The sequence below is a fragment of the Haemaphysalis longicornis genome, unplaced genomic scaffold (genome assembly GCF_048455015.1).
Source record: "Haemaphysalis longicornis isolate Haplotype H1 unplaced genomic scaffold, Haemaphysalis longicornis Haplotype H1 scaffold_9, whole genome shotgun sequence".
NCBI lineage: Eukaryota > Metazoa > Arthropoda > Arachnida > Ixodida > Ixodidae > Haemaphysalis > Haemaphysalis longicornis.
The window spans coordinates 49,089,953-49,113,643 of NW_027526460.1; the positions used below are offsets into that span (position 1 = coordinate 49,089,953).

The 23,691-nt window shown below is 46.4% G+C and overlaps 1 protein-coding gene across 4 annotated transcripts in view; it reads right to left on the bottom strand.

Annotated features, from left to right (window-relative positions):
• Positions 1–493: 493 nt before the first annotated feature.
• Positions 494–23,691, bottom strand: part of LOC144152513 (macoilin-like) — a 34,772-nt gene continuing 11,574 nt past the window's right edge. For all 4 annotated transcript variants that reach the window (XM_077683804.1, XM_077683801.1, XM_077683800.1 and 1 more), the window contains 6 exons: positions 20,905–21,400; positions 8,631–8,789; positions 6,625–6,807; positions 4,855–4,975; positions 4,171–4,345; positions 494–2,827 (listed from right to left, as the gene is read on the bottom strand). In XM_077683804.1, the coding sequence (XP_077539930.1) occupies positions 2,565–2,827; positions 4,171–4,345; positions 4,855–4,975; positions 6,625–6,807; positions 8,631–8,789; positions 20,905–21,400 (1,397 nt within the window). In that variant the 3' untranslated portion in view covers positions 494–2,564. The remainder of the gene's footprint in view (positions 2,828–4,170; positions 4,346–4,854; positions 4,976–6,624; positions 6,808–8,630; positions 8,790–20,904; positions 21,401–23,691) is intronic.

Here is a 23,691-nt window from a genome sequence, read left to right on the forward strand (position 1 = left end):
TGTTGTAACAGAATCTGCAGTAAAGGAAGTATCAATGGCACAGACAGGAAGACCAACCAAACATTGCAAATCAGTCTGTTGTATCCAAATACCTGTTGTAACGAGGTTCTACTGTATAGAAATAAATTGTGCTTAAGCATCAAAGGAATCAGCAAGAACAGTGGTTACAACAAGAATGGGTCTGTTCTCACACACACGCATACTGCCAATCTTTCACTCTTGTTAGTGGACAGCGCACGCTGCACCGTTCTCTTTCAAAGGAGAGGGACCATGGTCACTCCAGCATCCACTCATGCGCCACTTTCATGAGCTACGGAATGGCACAGGTCCACCCACTTCTCACAAACAAACACGTCGTCTCTCACTTCATGAAGAGAAGCAGGTCCTGTATGCTGCCACGCATGTCTGCTGACATTCGACGACAAAAGTGTGCCGTGTAAAGAGAAAGTGGCACATGTTCCGACACCGAGAGTGAAACGACAGCAGCAGCATAGCCGAGGAAGCCACGTTTTATTCCTCCTTGAAAGTTTTCTCTTTACTCTAGGGCGCATCACGTAAACCACAGACAGATGTCGTCGTCAGCATGGCTGGGAACAACCCACTGCTCCGTAGTAAGTAGGGGGAACGAGGGGTCGGGGAAGGAAGGGGGCTGGGGTGGCCCCCCAGCCCCAAAACACACTCAAGGGGGGGAAGAAAAACGTTGGCAAGGTTGGCCTGAACACGTCGAGTCTCTAGAAAAATTTGGGCTTGCCACAGAGCCCCTTGGCAGAACCTGTTGCCATAACTCGATACCTTGTGTCGTAATCGTAATCAAGCGTCTCGCGTCTATGAACAAGACGCACAGAAATGAAAAACAAGTGGCTCGAATCTGACGCGAGAGCTATCAACTTTGCGCAGTTTGTTTAAATAAATTAATCATCTAAATCTAACGTTTTTGCCAGATGCCTTTTCTTTTTCCGCAGGACGCTAATCGGAGAAGAGCCGTATCAACTCGTAGCGCCGTTTCCATTGAAGAAAAGGAGCGCGCACACAAAAAATGTGACCTCTCAAAACTGTAGAGGGCAGGACTAGACAAAAAAGGGGGAGGTCGTGGAGGGTAGGTGAAGGACGGGGGAGGGGAGGATGTTGTGCATATTGTACATGAAACGTGATGGTGTCGTGATGATGAGATCGTGACCTGACCATAAACTTACGAAAAGTAAGAGCGTGAACTATGAAAGAAGAGCGACACACAACTGAAATACACGAGGGGAAAAAAAAAGAGAGGACTAAAAATTCCCAGGCAACACTTCTGGTAACCCCTCCCCCTTTTTTTTTAACCTCTCTGAAAATGCAAAAGAAAACTCTTCTCACAAATGGGCCGACGACTTTCGAACCGCAAGTCTGTCAAAAAAAAGAAAAAGAAAGAAACAAAACCACTAGCAGCGTGCGACAAGCTCGTCTTGGCACAGTTTTTTTTTTTTTTTTTTGCGTCGCAGGCAACCAACACCTGTTCTACAAAGCGCTCCTTTCTTTCTCAATGGCACGAGCCGATGATGAGAACACAAAAAAATAAGTTACCCCTTTTGTACAACCATCAGGCAAGATGCGTGAACGAGCTAAAACGCGCGTGCGGAAAAGAAAAAAAAAAATGCTTTCACTGCCAGACCCTGATGAAAAAGCGGGAAACAATGAAAAAGACGCCACTCTTGGCAGCAAAGGAAGTGCGGGAAAGGGTAACCATGGTACAGAAACTCTGGGAAGACAAAAAGCCCGTAGGCGACAACACAGCAGGAGCCACGCTAAATTGTGTTCTTGAAATGTCTCGAGCACAACAAACAGCTGATGCGAGATGGCCAGTCGTTTATATTAACCGGGACTGGCTTCCAAACCCAGGATCGCATGTTCGGAACAAACACTGCCGCCAGTAAAAACACAAGAAATAAATGCGAGCGACACGCACCAAAACGCAAGCGATCGAATGAAAGCAAGGCCGCACTCTGCCTCATCAAAACAAAATGCCAGGAACAAAAAAATAATCAACCTGTCGGCCCGCTCAGGTGAGCAGACTGATTAGAACACCTTGGACTTATCTGATAAGCCCAGGACGCACTTAAAGTTTGGGAGGGGAAAAAATGAGAATAAAATGAAGTCACGCAGGCCTTCTCTCTCTTTGACATTCACCTTTCGCATGGGCTGCAGGTGGAAGGGATTATCCTTTTTTTTTTTTTTTCTTTCCACAGGCACACACGCATGAGGGTTTTGAAAACTGGTGTGGCGCACGGCTCTGGAGATTGTTCGCAACGACAGCATATCACCCACGACAAACCTGGCACGCGTCTTCCCCACCACAACTTTGGTGCGACAGCTAATGAAGAGGATGGAGTTACAACAGTGAGAACGGTCATGACTATTAACCACCCCGAGAGGGATCCTGCCGGCAGCCAATTGAGCCTGTTCCCCCCGAAACGACGGGCCGGGTGGTTAACAATGATACACGTCGCGTTTCTCTCCAGCCAGCTCCCCCCGAGGGGAAAGCACGAGAAAGAGAGAGAAAAAACTCAGAGGGGGAGACAAGACGCTTCTCAGTGGTCGGAGGGGACCATCTTGGGTGTGTAGACAGAGGCGTTGGGGTCCAAGTTGGACTTCGGGAGCTTCTTTTCCTCGGCGGTGGCCGGCGGGGGGCCGGTGATGAACTTGGGGCTGTAGAGGAGCGAAGAGACGAGCTCGGAGTCGAGCGCGGGCGGGGCCACGGCCGGGTAGGTGCTGGTCGCCGGCATGACGGCCATCACCTCGGCTATCTTGGTCTTGAGATCGTCCACTTCCTTTTCCTTGTGCGTCAGCATCGCTGCACGAGAAGGGGAAACACCAGAGCGCTACAGATTCGGAAACCGATTTGCGTGCACGGATAAGTGTTGTGCGAGCTAAGATAAATGGGAAGCACCTGGCAAACAGGCTGCCCAAATGGCTCTAGAGCAAGAAGTTCGACACAAATGATTACGGACAAATTACAAATAGGAAATGAGAACGGCGATTGTTTGATGAAACACGAGATGAGGGAGGGACGACAGTGCCACAGTTGTACCTCCTTCACCTTGCGTCTTCTCAGACAAATTGAAACTTTCCTCAGACAAAACTTAAACTTTCCCATTTGGTAAATGATATGAATCATATGAAAACTGACCGTACGTGCCTGGTTCCGCCGCCAATCATTTATGCGATCATACCTGAGAGAACAGTACAGCGGCACCCATTTCCCTGTTCTCCCTCCTCTGTGCTTCTTTGATTCGCACCTCCAATTAGGTACTGTATTTACACGATTCCAATGTGCCTAAGATTGTAATGTGCAGGTAATTTTATTCACAGAAATTTGAAAAAGTAATTCAACACCGATTCTACCGCGCAGATGTAAAAGACGTTTTTATTTGACGCACCCAGTTGTGGTAGCCAAAATCCATAAAGCCTCATAAACTTGCTTATCACGTTCCCGCTGGCTTAAACACTAAAGTGGGGAGCGTTGAAAGCACCTGCTACATGAGGTGCCTTGACCTTCATACTTTCGGAAGTTATGGGCCGTTGGTTCCTTCGTAGCTTCTTTACAAATTCCACCACCTCGGAGCCTTCAAGTTCTCAAAAAAAATCCGTGCTTCGGCCCAGTGCATGCTTCCCTTGAAGTGAAGCCTTGCATTAAAGTTTGGCCCTCTCTTGTTTACACCGATCGCATATGCTTCTCCAGGACGTCCACTGTGCGTGATGCCGTTTGGTTCCCCTCGATCTTGGCAAATGAAATAACCTCGTGCTTGAACTGCGCTTCAGAGTAGCACCTTCTTGGAGCCATAACGACTCAAACGAGGTGCTTGCAGCCGCAGCACCAGCAAGCCATGCAACACCTGGCTACAGCTAAAGTAGGCTGACTTTACTGACGCGATGTTGACGGAATGTTTTGGATTTCATACAGCTGAATTTCAGAAAGAGTTCGGTAGTCTACGACAATGCTGCTGGCTGCTTTACAGTTAATTTCTCTTTTGAGCCCGATTCTAACGCACGCACAGATTTAAGGGTGAGGTTTAGTGAAGAAAGGTGCACCTTAGAATCGTGCAAACACGGTAACTAACGGCCAGACGAACCAGGCTGACTCTTAACACTGGATCGCACAACTCCAGGAGCACACCACAGCAGCTGCACACCCACCTTGGCAGATCTCCTGCTGGCGCTTGGCCTCCCCGAGGGCTGAGAAGAGGTCCATCTTTAACCTCGTCTCCGCACTGAGTGAGTTCTCCAGGTGCGCGTTCTTGTCTTGCATGGCCGACAGCGCCGACATCAGGATCTCCGTGTCCCCGATGGAGTCCTTGTACTGCCGCAGAGACTGCGTAGCAGATGCGAACACCATTTTTCACCTGTTCCACTGTCGTCGTTCCTCACATCTCACATCTATTACTGTCAGCACCTGTCTTCTTTTTATAGTTCATTGGGGAATGTAGAAGCACTCAATGCTGTTACTAACAAGCAAGGCACGATTTGCAATTGCTTTAAGCAGCACTTAAAATGACCATAGTTGCCACTTCTGCTAGAGTAGGCCTCTCACCTTATTAACACAGAATGTGCAATTAGATGTGCTTCGTTAGATCAGTTAGATGTGCTTCGGTTCAGATTCAATTCCCCCAAGCATGCTGCTAACATATCCACTCCTTTAAGGACAACTGTCGAGGGCACAAAGGACCTCACCAGAACAATGCCCATTACGGTGAGCTGGAGTCCAGAAACAGCAAGCTACTACGTTTGTTAAAAAATATGAAACCACGCAACCATTCTTCCACTTGCACCTGCTTTTAAAAACACAAATCTACACGAAGAAAGAGGAGGAAAGCAGCTCACTTGTGCCTCCCTCTCCATGGCTCGCAGCTGCTCCTCGCGGACCTTCAAGTCCCTCCTGAGCTGCCGCACGTCGTTCTCGAGGTCTCGCCGCCGCGCCTTGCAGCTCTCTGTGCACTCACTCCTGTGCGCAAGCGACACCACACAGCTCGCCATCACACCACTGCGTGACCTGAACAGGATACCGTATTTTCTTGCGTATAACCCGCCCCTGCATATAATCCGCACCCCCACTTTCAGCCTGCCGGAAAAGAAAAAAAATCCTCGCGTATTGTCCACACATTTGATACATGAAAGGCTGCACCAAAGCTACTGCTGAAGCAACACATCACATACTACGTAAACAGAAAAAGGGTATATCTAGCAAGTAGAATACACTGACTGCAAGGCGAAAGTCACAATTCACTCAGTCTCACTGCTCTCACTAGAGCTATAAATTGAGCCGCAGTTCTCACTGTTGTACGCAAGGTCTTCACGGCGCAACGTGGAGTGCAGCTTCACAGCAGAACGCGCAATGTCATGAAGCTGCACTAAAGAAAAAAACCCGCGTATTATCCGCACCCCTACTTTGCCACTGAAAGTTTCGCATTTTTGGCACGGGTTATAGCGCGAAAATACGGTACATACAGGTGGCACACAAAAATGGCCTGCCTTATCGTCAATTATGTAAAGTCGGTTTTTAATCTGCCACTGCAAAATTTTCAGCACCCAGTAATCCCAGTAGTCAAAAGCTGTTGGCCTCCATCACAGCCCACTTCTCACAGGTTTTTCACAAGAGGTACAGTCTACACTCGTTACAGTGGCTCTGGCAACAATGGACTTCTGGTTACAACAGACCATTCTGTTGGCTTGTTTGGTCTCATGCATTTGCTTGTAACAGACTGGGCTGTAGCAGACTATTCGCTATGTGCTGCGGGCAACTATGCATGTACCGCAGCACAAGGTTAATCAGAATCTGTACGTTAGTAGCTGTAGAGTTTCTGCTTGTGATATCTGTGCACACAAACAATTCATTTTGGAAAGGGGGAAGGGGCACTCATTTGGGCATAAAAATAAATACTCTTTCTCTTTTGACAAATGACAAGACAAGCATACTTTCCTAAAACTGTGGCATTATAATATCGGAAAAGAAAAAAGAAATAGTGCACGCAGGTTTTGGGAATGAGCTGTTGCACTCCTGTGAGAGACTGGCACAGCACTTCAGAGCTGCATTGAAATATGCACTCTTGGAGCAAATGAAACGTTTAAAGTACTGCTTCACAGTTTATTCTAATCTCACCAGGCGGACTCCCAAACATCGCGCTTGCTGTCTTGAATAAAGTTTATTCAATCAATCAATCTACAGGCCATGTTTGCATCGAATTGTGACCATGAGCACGGCTACCCAGTTTCCTATATTTGGCAAGCCGTTTATGCACTATGCACCAAAAGGAAGAGAAAGAAAAAAAAGTACTGTGCCTTGGTTGTACATCGATAGCATGGCATAGGCCTAGATATCCGGTGTGACAACCTACGTCACTGAAGGCATGCAGTTACTGCACATTTAATTTTCAAGGGAACCTACCACCACTGTCAATACAAGTTCGCAACAGAGCTCTCCTAATGTTGTGGGAGCCACCCGCAGTGTGTGGTTCGGCATTGGCAGTGACCTGACTGACTGCCGTCTCCACCATTTCCCACAGTGCGGCCACCTGCCCGCTTCTCTCCTATTTCAGTCCCCCCCCTACATCCCCGAGACCGGCCATGCAGCAGAGTCTGCAGTAGGACACTCGCCTGGCGGTGGCCATGGCCAGGGCGGCGCGTGCGGCGGCGGCCTCCTCGGCCTTCTTGGCCTTGCGCTCCTGGCTGAGCTGCGTCTCGAGCACGCCCCGCAGCTTCCTCTCCTCCTGCAGCCGCTTCTCCAGCTGGCTCACGTTGCACTTGTCCTGCTGCCGAGCCGTCACCAGGTTGTGCAGCCTGCACCAGGACAGCACAGGACACCAACGTGGAATGCCAGGACAGGCAGCAGAACAACCACATAACAGCTTCGTCCCCCAGTCCAGGTTTCCCACCCATGCCCACAAAGGAACATTTACGAGATTTCAACCTCATAAATGCTTACTGAAAGGAGCACTGCAATGCTAGAGTTCCACTAAACCATATTATACAGTCCAGGCCTGCCACTGTCACGAAGCTGTGGTGACTACTAGAGGGCACAGCGCTAGCATCAACGCCTCCCTACAAGATTCAAACTTAATAAAAAAGTGAACAACCATAGCGAAAAGTGAAACAATGCAGCCACGAGTAGTACCGCAAGACGGGACTTACACAGCCTTGAAAAAAGACACCCCTACCAACAATGCACAAACCTACAAACCTCGAAATACAATCCTGTCACACCGCTAGCTCAAAAGAACTCTCATTCCGTAATGAGTACAAACTCATCCCAAACTGTAAAGCCTTTACGGTCAAAAAAAGTTGGCTCCACACCTCCCAAATATAGTTGGAACAAACCAGAAGAAACGCTTCACATAACTAAAAGCTCTGCCGCAGCATTGACAAGATGTTTGAAGTAAGGCACTCGCGTGACATGATTCAAGGATCAACCCATTGTAACAGCATTCCCCGGCAGTACTACGGCAAAAGAGTTGGTAAAACCATAAATTTTCTACTCGTAAAGTGTATGTGCACCAAATAGCGGACTGAACTAGTGCTGCCCCTGGCAACAGACAAGGTTGATGGCAGATGTGGTGGTGATTATAGAGTTTCATACAATACTATCCAGAGAGGAATCGTCTGCCGCGATGGGTAGAAGTGGTAGATTGGTGCTCGGTGGCTCGCGGAAAATACTATTGGATTGTGCAGCCAGTTTTGTTTTCATGGTGTTCTTGCCTGATCCTCTTTGCTACTGTAGGTAGTACGAGGCGCGTTAGGAAAAAGCTTTCGGAAATGCATTCGCCTTTGAACCCAGTGTCGCATGTGCGCTGGCGTCGTGCCGAGTGAAACTGTTCTATAACCCGACTTGCCAGTCAAGTGTGTTGTCATCCACTCATTGCCGGCAGAACGAGCATGAAAACACAGATGGCGGTGAATTTACCTGCAAACTAGCTGTTGCGGCACTGCTCACGTGCCAGAGCGTTCTATTTTCGCAGCTTAGGCAAACTGCAGAAGGTTTGCCACTGCCAAACATTTTGTGCGAATGCCGTTTTAATGGTGTAGAACGGGCAAACCGGCGGCTGGTAGGAACACAGCTATGTGGGACGTGAGCTAGGTGAACACCCCGGGTTCAGGCTAAAATAACTTCTTTAGAGGTAAAATGTTTTTTTTTTTTAGCAGAAAAAATGTTGTTATAACACAAACTGTCAGAGTTGAGACTTTTACAAATAGTTTTTGATGATGTCCTCGTCTCACTACAATTGGCAGCAAATGGTGAAAATGCTCCGCAAACCACTGTGACTTTGCGTTTGCTTTTTATCTAAACACGCCATTTTAACTTGTACAACACAAAATTTTAGGAAATAAATTTTTTGTGCACAGGGTAATTTGTAAATAGCAAACCGCGCAGTAAATGTTTTCTGGTAGAAAAACTCAACATGCGCAGCCATAGCCACGTTTCGATCCTGTGCAATTTGTTTTCACTACTACCCAATGTTGCCATCGAAGCATAGCCGCCATCTCAGAGTTCTTGCGCCAGGTTCTTCTCTAGCCATTATTGTATGAAACTCTACGGTGGTGACAGAGAGTAGCCCAGCACCACCACAGACAGTGCCCCTGCCACAAAGCACCAGCACCACACCCACTTGTTCTGCAGGTTCTCGTTGTCCTGCTGCAGCTGGAGCAGCTCACTCTTGACGGACCGCTCGCCCGCACTGAGGCTGTGCAGCTGCGACCGCAGCTCCTGCTCCGTCTGCCGGCTCGCCTGCAGGTCCGTCTTGAGCCGCTTCACGTCCGCCTCCAACCTGGTGGGGGGAGGAGGAGGGAGGGGCACTTCCTGAGAGTGCACGCACTAGCAGCACTTGTGCCTTGTAATGAAGAAAGCGAGCACACAATTGAAGAGCAGTGTGCGGCTGCACCACAATGAGGACAATAAAACTGTGGCACATCTAGCAGAACTAGGTTCTTCCACTGGACAGAACACGGCAACTATCTCGAGAACCATCCACCTATTGTGTAGTGCCTCCTATACAAGTGCTACTTTCAGGGCCGTTACCAAAAAATTAGAGAAATACTTGTTCAGAATTTCACTAGCTTGGGCAACCATGTGGCACAAAGCAGACACCTCCTATCCAGGCAAACAGAAATGTACATTCTATTTTCCCGGACACTTTCTGCACAACTTGGTGAGAGGTGCCCGGCATGTAACATGTGGGTTTCTTTAATTGCCCCCCCCCCCCTTACAATGCCCTAAGTGACTTACATGTACGTCACCTGTATGCTTACAAAGCGCGCCTTTTTCAATTATTTCCCTCACATGGCACATACTGGCACACTGTGGAATTTCGTGGTATTTTCTTCTTGCGCCAATGGCTCTTCTTTTCTTTTTTGATGCTTTAACTACAGCAGCGCGCCATCTATCGGTCACGTGTGGGCGCGCAGAGGCTAGCTTCGGTTCCATCCTCTGGGCACTTCCCGCTCCTTGCACCTGCAAAACTGATGGCTAGAATTTTAGAATTTTAGATTTTAGAATTTTTCTTGTGTTACTCATGAATAAACAACGCGTAAGTATGCACACAAACAATATTTGTGTCACCTTATAAATACCATAAAAAAAAATCACAACAATATTTCTTAAAATATTCCCCCGAAGAATTTAAATCAGCAATAAAAAAAAATTACCCTGGGGGGGGGGGGGGGGGGGGTCGCATTTGGCGAAAAAATCTGACCTTGAAAAGGTTAAAAAATCAGGGCCCTTCCACCCATTAAGAGGGAAGTTTAGCAAAGCTGGTGCCCTGGTGGGATTTGCTATGTTGGGGTTTAACTATGTTGGGCACTCGCTATGTTTCGGCGGCTGTGGAGGGGAGTGTAAAGTGGGGCTTTAACCACACCCCCTCAGTAGATGGCCATGCTTCACTAGGCAACACACAATGTGGGAAAGCCTGCTTGCAGACCAAGCTTACGACGGTCCCTTTAAAGTTGGCTTCACCTCCAAGCTCAAACGCGTTGCTGGGCAGACGTCCTTTCAGGGGCAATTTACGCAGTTTTTTTTTATCAAAATACAGAGGCCCTGGCATCTTTTCTGTATGATTTTTTTTCCATAAGCTGAAAACTGTTGGTCTACGCTCGGTCTGTAGCTGAATCTTAGCCCTTAACACATTCGTTGTAATGCAAAATGAACCTCACATTAAGTGTGTTTTGACAGAAGCCAACAGCACACTGGTATTCCACGAAGGATACGGAAAATGTGCCACACACCAAGTTAAAGTCACAATCTACCTTCAGTGCCTTATCTGTGCCTTGGACACTTAAATTTTTGTTTTTTCTGTAAAGCTAAAAGGCTATCTCCCATCCTTGACTTATCCGCACCACTTCAAGAGCTACACTGCACCAGGCTAGTAAAAAGAATTGGCTGCGTCTCAACTCTGCCGCCAAAAAATCACCAGCACAGATAATATGCATAAGCAACAGCCTGCTTCATGCTCTCACTGCCTCCAGTTGAGTGAAACATACAAACGATAATGAAATACAGTAAAAATGCGATATAATTAACTTCAATATAAAAAACTCCCCACTACAATAACGAAGTCACAAAGAATAACTAACTTAATACCTCATTGAAACCACAAATATTAAATCATTATATAATGGGTGACTGTTGCTGTAGTTTCAATACAACAAAGCCTCTCGAAAATTGACCTGCAATGACAATGTGACCTTGCGAAAATTGACCTGCAATGACAATGTGACCTTGAGGACGATGGCTGAGACCTGAGACAGAAGCACTGTGGGTGAGAGAGGCTTGGTAACCCACGCAGGCAGGCCTCCTGGGGTGCAAAGGCGCGGTTTCGCTCCACTAAGAATGAGAGATAAACAACTTCTCCCGCTTGTTTTGCTATCAACTGAAGGTGGTGGCATAGAGCTTAAAAAGTATACTAGGGAGGAGGAAACGGCGTTTAGGAATCCATGTCGGCGTGGGGGAGTACAGCCTTTAAGGAAGACCACAGCTGAAGGCCTGGCATGTCTATCACATTCTTAAGCGTCTTCTTTGGTTTGCTCTCTTCATTATGCAGTGCTATGTCTACGAGGTAGCCGCTCTGGCCGAAACTCTCTTCGCTTTTCTCACTTCGCTTCTTTCGCTTTGCTTGGAAAGTCAAAATTCACTCCTTTAGTTTAAGATGCTAAGACAGCTGCAGGGGTGGAAGCGGGCTTGAGCCTGTTGGAGCAGCTCAGGAAGCAGGAATAACGCTGTTTTGGAGCAGCCTTGGAGCAATAAAAGGGTGGTTTTGGAGGAGTGTTGCAGCACCAAACGGCAAATTTCGGAGCAGTTTAAGTCTGTTTGGGAGCAGATTTCTAGAGCCAAATGTCATTTAATTGCAATTTTTCAGTTCTGGGAAGCACAAAAAAAAATTAAAATGGCTTTTACTGAACTTAGTCACTACCGAGCAGACCGCCTCTTCTACAAGCTAGAAAAACATACGTTCCCAGTAATAAGGCACCACAGCTGACAGAGCAATCACCAAGAAAAAAAACCGAGAAAACAATGCTTTGAACAGCTGCACCTAACTAGACGTCAGATGAGTAAAAAATAACACCCTTACAGCCATGAGAAACAACCAAGAAGAGACCAGAGCTAGGCGAAATGATATAAGGTTTACCTTCAGAGTAAGAAATTAAGAGGAGGAGAAACTAATAGGAAACTAGAGATAATATGAGCTAAACCTGACTAGATGCCAGAGAAAGCAAAAATAAATGTTCACATTCACAAAACAGAAAAAACAAATATAGATATTAGTCGCATTATCGACCAAGTAATATACATGCTTCTAATAAGGCAATAATACTGTGCAAGTGTGTCGTGTTTATCCACATAACGAACGTACCAGTGTTTATCAACTTGTTTTTTTTTCAAGCGTACGCAGCAGGCTTCCTGGAGGTATAGAATAGGGAAGAGGACACCCCCCCTCCCCGCACGCAAGAAAGAGGCAGTGTTGGGTGCTAGCTTAACAGAATCTCTCCTCTCACTTGTGCCAGGGCATTGCCTCTTATCTCATCCTAGTCAACAGGGCACAGGGGCATCTAACCTTTGGAACGGCAAGCGCACTCACAATAAAATAATAGGTGAGGGTCCAACTGAACAATAAAAGTATTTTTTTTTTTTGCTTTTGCCAATAAACAAAAAGATTGCAATGGCGGCTGGCGCCGATGCGTGCATCACGGCACAGCGTGCATCACAGGGGAAGTTGCCTTTTGGGTCAAAGTTCGCGCATTGCCCGCACCCCAAGGTCACTCCCAAGACCCGTGAAACCGCACCACCACTTGGACAGGGAAATTGTGACGAGTAATTCCAAGCTCCAAGCATCCTGTACAAAGTTCACCGGAGCGCACCACACCGTGAATAATAGCTGAACGAATCACCCCACTACTCCCTGCTGGATGCGATTGGTATTGAAAGTCATCCCACAGTTGCCTCACACCTTGCGGCGTTGCTTTGGAGCAGCTTCGGCGCCATTCTGCTTTTTGGACCAGGATGGCGCAAGAAAAGCAGATTGGAGCAACGTGGAGCAAATAGAGCAGCACCTCCTCCCCTGCAGCTGTGCTTCATTATAAGCAAGTGAGAAGACTAGCGCTGACAAGCGACCAACAGTAGATATTTACATAAGTACAAGTGGTAAGGAGAGTGCGCTTCCAGGTTATTTTTTTGCAGTAGCAGTACATATGTTAACAGCGCCCGGGCATGTTGACTGAGTGGGTAATTTGCCACTGTGAAAGTTGTAGCGGACGGTCTGTTGCGAAAACACGAATGAAAACGCAGGGAAGGCGAGGTGCTCGTTTTCATAGGTACACGCATAAAACTTTTCCGAGCCTTCCAAACAATTCATTATTTCAAATGTTTGCGAAATAAGAGTCGTTAATGAGTTTCTCCCAAAATTTTACATTAATAACTCCCAGCTTGGTTTGCAGAATAGTAGCCATAACTGTTCTGAAAGACTCTCAGTGAAAAGCAGGCCCAGCAGAAGCCGTTCCCTTCCCTAACCATGAAAGCTGCTTGGCGGCGGTGGCAACACGCTAACCTGTTACTGCGACATTTGACTTCGCCGAATCATTAATGAGTTTTCTGCTCTACCTCCTCTTCTACCCTGTGATGGAGCAAAGGCTGCCGCTCCTTTATCTGTTCAACATTGTTGGCTACCGCAATAGCTTAGCTGAGTTTGCAGATTTCATACATGGTTTGGACGGGATAGATAATGCTGAAAGCATGAAGCGTTTTCTGCACGCAAAAAAAACTCCTCGCGTGCTTGGCGGTTGCGCAGCTGCACATTGAGGCCAACCGCATTGTCGTACAACGCGGCAACATCATCGTGCCTGTTGCCACTCCCTAGAGCGGAACTCTCACATAAAGCCCCACAGTAGCATGAGAAACGAGCTGGGGGCCGAGTGGCTCAAATTTCTGCTTCAAAAGCTGTGGAAAACGAGTTTGACATCTAAATACCCAAAGGGACAGTGAAGTGAATTTGTCAAACTTGTTTTTGTTTGCATGGCATAGACTGGCTCAAATGAACGCACTTTTCCCCGTTTATCCAGTCTATAAAGCAGTATTTAATTTTAACGCCTGAAAAAAGAAAAAATACCATGAAACATTTGCAGCGGCCGCAACAACAGCAGTGACATGTATTCGAGTTGCATTGCGATTGGACGATGTCCAAGATAAGAAGAATTCAAACCAGTTTCGGTTTCAATTCTGTGCAACAACAAGCTCGGCATCCAATGTTAGCGTCGGTTGGGCATTCTCAATATCTCAGGAATCGGCACACCGCTCTTCTGCCATGTTGATGCCTGTAGAATTGGTCAGATAAGGCTGCCAGCATCGCTTAGAATTGTAACGTTCACTAGCTGAGGCATATGACGTGCCTGTGCCTGATCGGTACGCTAAACCGCGAGGTGCACTGCCTCCACCTTTGGAGCTTTCCTGGCTCATCCCTGCGTCATAAGAGGTGTGTTCACACCAGGCCAAGAGTCAACTGATTTGGCACTGTGCCCCCAAGCAGTTGGTGCTTACGTCAACACCACACAGACTAGAACTCGCCAGCGCATCAGTGTCAGTTTGCACGCAATCTGCCAACTCGCTCATGGAGGAATGAAGGTTGCAATGCGAAATGGTGAATTCAGTATATAAAACATTATGTAAGTACAAAAAAATTAACTAAAAGAATCTCATCAGGGATTTGAACTTGCTAATTGTGACACACTACGCCCAGTGCTTTCGACCACTTAGCCATAGCCCCAGCTCTGTCGGGGATGGAAATACACGTATATATCGTACAGCCTGTTTCTTTTTTTTTTTTTTTTAGTTTTGGATTTTCCGGGAGATTAGTTGACTATTTCTTTACTAATGCTAGTGCAATAAGCGTTGAACTCCCACGAATATTTTATCTCTAGTGACTGAATTCCTTAGGCAGGAAAAGCGATCGCAAATGTGTGGTCGTGCTGCTGACCACTGTGCTAGTTCCCCCAGTACAAAAAGTGTTCCCCATACCTTGGTTTTATGCTTTACAATAAAAATTTCAGTTGATGTTAGTTCCGTAATACCTATTTTAACTTCAAAGACTGTTGCCCTGCCTTGTGACGAATTGTTGTGACAACCCAATGGCAGCCGGCCGACTGACTCTGTCGGAGGGTTGGCGGGCCACACAGTAGGCACAGTCAAGCCAAACCTGCTTCGAGTAAGTGTCATACGAAATGCCATGCAGGGGATGCAACAGCCAAAATTAGACTGGAGCAATTTTTGGGGCAAGTAAATCTTAGTTTTGGAGCAGGAAAATTCAAATTTGGAGCAGGCTACAGCAAAAATATACCTTCATCTTGGAGCACCAAATCCCAAATTTGGAGCAGTTTATATTATAAAAGATGGGCCAACAATTTAAAATTGGTGCAAACGTTACCAACGAATTCTCCATAAAGTCGCAAGGGCATGGTGCATTCGTGCCAATTTGCGTAACAGGTTCATCAAGATCAAGCAATAAAAGAAAACAAAACAAGAAAGAAAGGTATAAAAGCTGCCAACGATACTTTTTCTTGTACTCTAAAGTACGTGCCCTTATAAATGACCAGCCCTAACCTAACTGCATAACAAATAGCGTTCCCACCTGAGCAGCATCTGGCTACACTGAATACAAATAACAACAAAAAAACTTCATTTCAATACATGACAAGTGATATATGTATTGGAAAGAAAAACAGCAGATACATGACTAGTGCAGACGTCATCGGTATGACGTCAATGCTTTCCCTTGAATATTTTCCAGTTCACCAAGCTACTGAAGAGTCTGCTCAAAGCTTCCAAATCGCTCGCTGGTTTCGTGCAGCGCATTGTCTACAAATCACCGTCGGGGCGCTTGCTGTATGAACTGCACCAGTGCGTTTGCTGTGTGAGAATTATATTCTCACCCGCTCCGCATGCGACCATGTGCATACGGCAAGCTGCCTTGATTACTGCAAGCGACACGCACTCCATGCCTCCATGGTGCACTTCACGGTCATGCACAAGGAGGCGGCGATGAATTCCACGTTTTGGATGTTGCCTATTATCCGCCTGCAGTACATTTACAGCAGCTCCAACAGAGCTGTGCCACACGTGCTTCCGAGCAGACAGCTGAATATGTTTATCGAAATCAGGAATTCGGCGATAAGCCGCATTGGTGCACTCGTTGGTGCCCGCTATCGCGCCTCTGCCCTTTTCCAGTGTTTAACACTACAGGGGTACCTATGCCGAAACGCCTCACTCTTTAGTTTCGGCATAGGTACAGTGTACTGGAAGCATATCAGGCATAGGCTATGGACTGTGCATGAAGGCATGGGCTGTCTGTCTCACTGTCTGAGCAGCTGGATTGGATTGGATGATGTACAAACCTCAGGTTTCCAACGTGCACTTAATTCTTCGCTAAAGTTAGCGAAACTGGGAAATTTTGCAGTCAGGCATGTTGGCGCAACGTGGCGCAATTTACACGAGTTTTATGGCTTTGGCAGAGCTTGGCTCAAAAATATAAAATTGCATCGAAATTGCGCAATTGGTGCAGCTGTTGCACCCCCAGTCATTGAAAATTGGCAAGGAGAATGCAAAGAGGGTTGCACCTTTGAATTGATTTTTGTACTAAATAAATTCACCAAGAGTAGTCAAAACATGGCCTAGGGACTCCAGACTACAATTTGCATAAGTAATCCCACATAGTTTACAAATCACTGCGGTGTCCCCTTAAAACGTACTTCATTTTTCTAATCCACGCTAGAAGTGTCCAGCGCGCATGTACAAAAACTGGCGCTCTCATGCCTAATACAGACAAGCCCACTTATAACGAACTTGACCACAATGAATTTGTTCGTTATACCCAAAGTTTGCTATAAGAGCAATAAGCGGTTTCTCTGAGTCAACATGCACATGGCACGGGAACTGACAAGACGCGGACATCGTCTGGACAGCATGCACAATAACTGGGTGCTGGCTGCAGCCATGAAGCGAAGATTGCCGCTTGCCTGCCGGAATGGAATTCCCGGCCCAAAAAGAAGTTATACAAGCAGAAAATTGCCTCATGATATATGCATAAATGTCCTACGAATTCTCATTGGGTCCATTGCGCTTTCTGGTTAACGGGTCGGCATTGATCCTGGAGCTCAGGATCTTTTCTTTGTCTTTAAAAATTGCAGAGATTGTCGAATTGGACAGATCGTACTTCTTAAAACCATGTTGCAGTTTTTTTGCTCCCTGCATAAGATTGTTCACAATGTCCGAAGAAAACGACCGACGACACCTCAGTGGCACTCGACGCGTTTTGGCTTCATGGCACGTGTTTCAGGTTAGCACGTGTTTCAGGTTGTTTCCTCGAATTTTTGCACCCCCCTCCAGAGGTCGGCAAACTCACTCATGAGTCCACTCACTCAGACTCATTTGGATTCAAACTCACACGTGAGTTTGAGTTTGAGTGAGCGCGAGGCTAGTGTGGCATGGTGAGTTTGAGCCGAGTGATCACGACTGAGTTTGAGTACGATTGAGTTTGAGTCCATTTTGAGTTCTGAGTACATTTTGAGTTTGAGTCCATTTTGAGTTCTGAGTACATTTTGAGTTTGAGTCCATTTTGAGTTCTGAGTACATTTTGAGTTTGAGTCCATTTTGAGTTCTGAGTACATTTTGAGTACAATTTGAGTTTGAGTCCATTTTGAGTTCTGAGTACATTTTGAGTTTGAGTCCATTTTGAGTTATGAGTACACTTTGAGTTTGAGTCCATTTTGAGTTCTGAGTACATTTTGAGTTTGAGTCCATTTTGAGTTTGAGTTCATTTTGAGTTCTGAGTACAATTTGAGTTTGAGCTCATTTTGAGTTCTGAGTACATTTCGAGTTTGAGTCCATTTTGAGTTTGAGTCCATTTTGAGTTCTGAGTACATTTTGAGTTTGAGCACATTTTGAGTTTGATTACATATTGAGTTTTGAGTACATTTTGAGTTCTGAGTAAATAGGAGTTTTAAGTCCATTTGGAGTTTGAGTACATATGAGTAGCCTAGCAGGCAGCTATGGTTGGCTGTTAAGTTTCATGCGTCACTGTGGGCTCGGAATTCAAGTTACCTGCGGGTATGGCACCAATCGCGATCTGCATGATCGGTTGGGAGGGAGGTGGTGTCTGATTTTTTTTTAGTTTCTTGTTGAATTTTTATGGCCATAAGCACTTGCTGTATACCTAATTTTCGCGGCTGGGCGCGTGAGTGATAATTTACTGGTGAGGTCATAAAAAAGGGTTGTCTTAACTTTTCCTCCTGACGGATCCACTAAGAGCATGGGAAAGGGTGGTGGGAAAGCACACGGCGGCGCTGGCGTGCTGGTTGTTCGCCTGCTACTGTTAACGGCTTGATATACTAGGGGTCACAAAGGAAGAGGTGAGAGCCGGGGGGAAATGGGGGCGGGGGCTGTCCTTTCTACTGTTTCAAATGAATTAGCTGAATTGACTGGGCAGCGCCCCTTAAGACAGAATAATGACCACATTAGATTGGGTGAAAAGTGAAACTGATGAGGCTAAGGCGTGTAAGGTATCAAATGAAAGGTCCGGATTAACGGAATCACGCGGGGTAAATAAAAAAAATGCTTCCTGATTGTAGTCATCAGGCAGTCATAATGAGTCATAGATTGGGTTAAAATTCAAAATGACGCTGCGAGGGCATGTGGGGAATCAAATTCAAGGTCTTGATGTGGGGAATCATTCGGGACGAACATGAGATATGGATATATCATGACGTAGTCATGGTAAATCAAAGATTCGGTTAAAATTCAGGTTCATGACGCTAGGGCGTATCAAATTAAAGGTCTCGATGAGGGTAATCACGTGCTTCCTGATTATTATCATGACATAGTCAAAATGGGTCATAAATTAGGTTAAAATTCACAATGATGCCACTGGGTGTCCGGGGTATCAAATTGAAGGTTCCGATAAGGAAAATCACGTGGGACAAAAATGTGGTAGGGCTATATCATGAGATAGTCATGGTTAGTCATTGATTGGTTTAACGTTCAAATTGAATCCGCTAGGATGTGATGGGTATCAAATCAATGGTCTTGATGAGCCGAATCACGTGGGAGAAATACAAAAATGCTTCCTGGTTATAACCATTAGATTGTCATGGCGAGTCTTATATTGGGGTAAAATTCGAAGTGACCCCGCTAGGGAGTGTAGGGTATCAAATTTACGGTCTTGAAGAGGGGAATCACGTGGGACAAATAAAAAAAAGGCTTCGTAGTTCGAATCATGAGATGGTCATTATGAGTCATAGATGGGGTTAAATTCAAGGTGAGGCCGCTGAAGCATGTGGGGCGTCAAATTGAAGGTTCCAGTTAGGGGAATCATGTCGGACACCTAAATAATGCGTCCTGGTTACAGTCATGAGTCATGGTTAGTTTGACTGGTATGAATTCCATATGACCCTGCTAGGGTGTGTGGGGTATCAAATTAAAGGTCTCGTCGAGGGGGTCACGTGGGACAAATATGAAAATGCTTTCTGGTTATAATTATGAGGATATCGCAAAAGGTATACAGCAAAAGGTACACACTCTCTCACTCACACTCAGACTCACACTCTCACTCACACTCACACTCTCACTCTCACTCACACTCTCACTCACACTCACCCTCACACTCTCACTCACACTCTCACTCACACTCTCACTCACTCACACTCACACTCTCACTCACTTTCACTCTCACTCACTTGCGCTCTCACTCTCACTCACACTCTCACTCACACTCTCTCACTCACACTCACACTCTCAATCTCACTCACACTCTCACTCTCACTCACACTCTCACTCCCACTCTCACTCCCACTCTCACTCCCACTCTCACTCACTCGCACTCTCACTCTCACTCACACTCTCACTCACACTCTCAATCTCACTCACACTCTCACTCTCACTCTCACTCAGCCACACTCACACTCTTACTCTCACTCAGCCACACTCACACTCACACTCTCACTCTTACACTCTCAATCTCACACTGTCAAACTCTCACTCTCACTCTCTGACTGTCTCAATCTCTGTGAGGCCATGTGAGTTCTGAATTCATTTTGAGTTCTCAGCCCATTTTGAGTTCTGAGTTCATTTTCAGTTTTGAGTACATTTTGAGTTTTGAGTCCATTTTGAGTTTGAGTACATTTTGAGTTTTGAGTACATTTTGAGTTTTGAGTACATTTTGAGTTTGAGTACATTTTGAGGTTTGAGTACATTTTGAGTATTGAGTTCACTTTGAGTTTGAGTCCATTTTGAGTTTTGAGTCCATTTTGAGTTTTGAGTTCATTTTGAGTTTGAGTACATTTTGAGTTTTGAGTCCATTTTGAGTTTTGAGTCCATTTTGAGTTTGAGTACATTTTGAGTTTTGAGTCCATTTTGAGTTTTGAGTTCATTTTGACTTTGAGTACATTTTGAGTTTTGAGTCCATTTTGAGTTTGAGTACACTTTGAGTTTGAGTACATTTTGAGTTTTGAGTACATTTTGAGTTTTGAGTCCAAATTGAGTTTGAGTACATTTTGAGTTTTGATTACATTTTGAGTTTGAGTACACTTCGAGTTCTGAGTACATTTTGAGTTTTGAGTCCGAGTGAGTTCTGAGTTTTGAGCTCAATGTGAGTTTGAGTTTGAGTGAGCGCAGATGTGCTGCTCAGCATTGAGTCTGAGTTTGAGTGAGTGGTGATTCGAAAAAAAAAATTGTGAGTGAGTTTGAGTGAGCCGCGCCAACTTTGCCGAGGTATGCCCCCCTCGGCCTAACTGGAGAGGAAAGCGTGAGCAAGCATGAACGGGGACTGCTGAAATTTATGCCTAGCTAATTTTGTGGCCCTCTGAAATAGCTTTCGCCGATTTGTTCACCCGCAGACAGGCTCAACAGGAGAAACGCATGCCACGCTAACTTTCTGCAAGTTCGCCGTCGTCTCTCGCATTACCGCCCCTATCACCCTTCTTCCATTGTGTGCTCTCTCCGTTTGCCTATGCAGACAATGTTGGACAGCATAAGAGGGGGAGGGGGCAACATGTACCCCATGACAATGACGTCCTTTTTCCCTTTCTTTCCTTCTGGTTTTCTTTTGCTGGCTGCAATCAGTTCTGTTGAAAAAGGGCGATCCCGGTGCATTCATTTGACGCTTTGCATTTGCGGAAAACCGATCAAGTCGCGACTGCGAATGCCAGGTGTGGTCGGGTGAGGTCGATCGAACGCTGTACCTGAGTAGCACCCTCGCGCTAGTTCATTATAGCTGAAACAAAATGTCATTGCCTCAATGCATGCTGTGACGTCCATGCCGCGTTCGCTCGTTGTAACCGGGCATTTGTTATAACTGCGGCCGTTGTAAGACTGTAATAACAGAAAGACAAAGTAGAAGACTCAGCCCCCACCTCTGATAATGGTCGTCCCTCGGATGGTGGGCAACCACTGCGAGCGGCGTCGCTGCTGTCAGTGACGACGTCCCACTCAGGTTGTTGTTTGTCGTCGTGCAGTTGTTCTTGCCTGCTCGCCTGCTGCTGCCTCCTCCACCACCGCTCACCGCAGATGACGTCGCCTCCCTCGCACTCTGCTGCTGCGCCCACTTGGAGGACCGCGACGAGGAAGAAGAGGTGACGGCCGGCGTGAGGAGGCCGCTGCCCCCATTGTGGCCACAAACGCCGTTCACTTTGAAAGCAGTCTTGTCGCGCACTTCGTCCGTGGCGGCGTCAAAATCGTTCACACTCGTCGCGCGACCGTTCTCTTCGTTCGTGTGGCACTCAAACTCGTGCTTGTCCATCAGCGCCGCCAGATGGTTCTTGACATCCGCCTCCGCATAGCGTGCCTTCCGACTGCCCAGGAAGCCATTGCTCGGCGGGGGAGGGCTCTCCTCGCCAAGTTTGCACAGCGCTGGGGGGAGAGAGTGCACCGTTAGGCTTCCACAATCTCTACAAATTAGCTGCTGAGTCCACTGATTGTAGCGACAGCAGCCACGAATGTACCAAACCTAGCTAATGACTAGACTAAAGCTACACCAGTGGATGATCATCAGCGCACGTTTCGGAGAAAGTTGCGTGGTCTCAAAATTGCTCGCAATGACAAGCCAGTCTCAAAAACAAACCGCTTCAGACCACAATAAGACACATCTTGTGCCTCAATAGCATATGCTCAGGCTTAGAGCCACCTGGTCCTTTCACACCTTTTCCTCCACACAAGCCACCATTCTGGCATATGCATGCTGGAGGGAAGGGGGGGGCATTAGTGAGGTTACAAGCAGAGCAACTAGAACTGTACTAGCTAGATTCGCATCAGGCAGAACCACTGGGACTTGCATAAAAAATGGATGAGCACACTTTCAATCACTTGCTCAACGAGCTAAGATGTGAAGTCTTTTTATTCAGAGGATTTTCTGCTTGCTTAAGGAAAAGAGGAACTACATCCTCAATATGTGCAGCGTGAAAGGTAAATAATTCCCTGCACAGAGAGCACTCATCAAGTGAACTTCACGTGAATTCCACTTTTACTTCACAGCTTACAGCATAGAAGAGATCACTATCACATGCAATCGCGGAGTAGTTTTCAAATAGCCCTGACCCCTAACCATGGCCTCAAGCTGAAAAGATATCAAAAGTGAACACAGTATGTCAATGTGGGCATATTCCGACAAGCTAGAGAATTCTTTATCGACCATATTACTAACAACTGTTAATGCTTTCTGTTCACTACTAAAACAGTTGTGTAGCTAAGAGACACAGATCGCATGGACTCCTAGCAAGTTCTAACTGTTGCTGCAAAAGAAAACACCTCTGCTACAACATCTCTAACAATAAAATTTTCACCAGTTGCAGGCCTAAGCGTTGAGATAAGAAGTAGGTGGCCGGAAAAAAACACGGAGAATTTCAGGGGAAAAAAACTAGTTCTTTTACCTTTTCTTTTTTAATTTGAATAAAATGAAAAGAATGAATATCCTTCGTGCGGATTTCTTATCTAGGTATGTACGCTTTAACATTGCATGCATGCCCTCAAAACTTGTGGGCATGTGCTGGAACTTCAATGTCGGGACGGCTGCACAACGAAGTGTGGACCTACCAGAAGCTCCGCAGCAATGCAATTATTTCAGAATTGTATTCCTTTCAGAGTTAATAAACCAGTCCTTTAATTATTGAACAGCACTGTGCATAAATTTTTTCCACATACAGTGGAACCCTGATTATACAACTTTCTCGGGACCATGAAAAAGCGTCATAAAATCCGAATAACAACAATTACGCATATAAATACAGTTTCGATGCGAGAGATTTGCAAGAAATTCTAATGTAAACTACAAACTAATGCTTTGCAGGGCTCGGAAACCCAAATCACTTAAAAAAAAAGTAAACGCGAGAAGAATAATTCAGTACAGGTGCCAATCATGCTGTATTAAAACAAACGTACCGCAGTCCACTGCCGTGATTCACGCCAGCCAAAGCGAATCATGGCGCATGCGATCACGACATACGTGAAGCCTAAACCTGTCAGCGCAACCTCATTGGCAATTCACTGAAGAATGGGAAAAATGAACACCTGCACACTGCCCCTGCGACCGCAGCGCAACAAGACGACACGCCAGTGAAAGAGGGGGAAAGTGATTGTGCATTGATTGACTGATTGATTGTAGTGCTTAACGCGCCGGCGCAACGCAGGCGACGAGGCGCGCCGTAGTGGAGGGCTCCGGATTAATTTTGACCACCTGGAGATCTTTAACGTGCGCCGAAATCTCGTACACACGGGCGTTTTTGCTTTCCGCCTCCATCAGAAAAGCGGCCGCCGCGACCGGGAATCGAACCAGCGACCTCGTGCTCAGCAGCGCAACGCCTTAGCCACTGAGCCACCGCGGCGGGTAAGTGATTGTGCAGAGGACCGGGCCGCTGCTGGAGGGGAGAGAAATGAGAGATGAAACAGAGAAGACATGCTGGAGAGACCCGATCGAGCGGGCTCAAGGTCTGCGGAACAGGCCTGCACCACTTTCATTTTGTCCACCGATTGGTCGCGCACTTTGCGGGGGTCATTGGATAGCGCGGGTCAGGCATGAAACGGTGTCGGATAACCGAGGTTTTTAAGGCATTGTTTAAACAGACTTCGCCAGGACCCAACTTGTTCGTCACAAAACCCAGGATGTCATTAAACCCGGGGACATATAATCAGGGTTCCACTGTATTTCT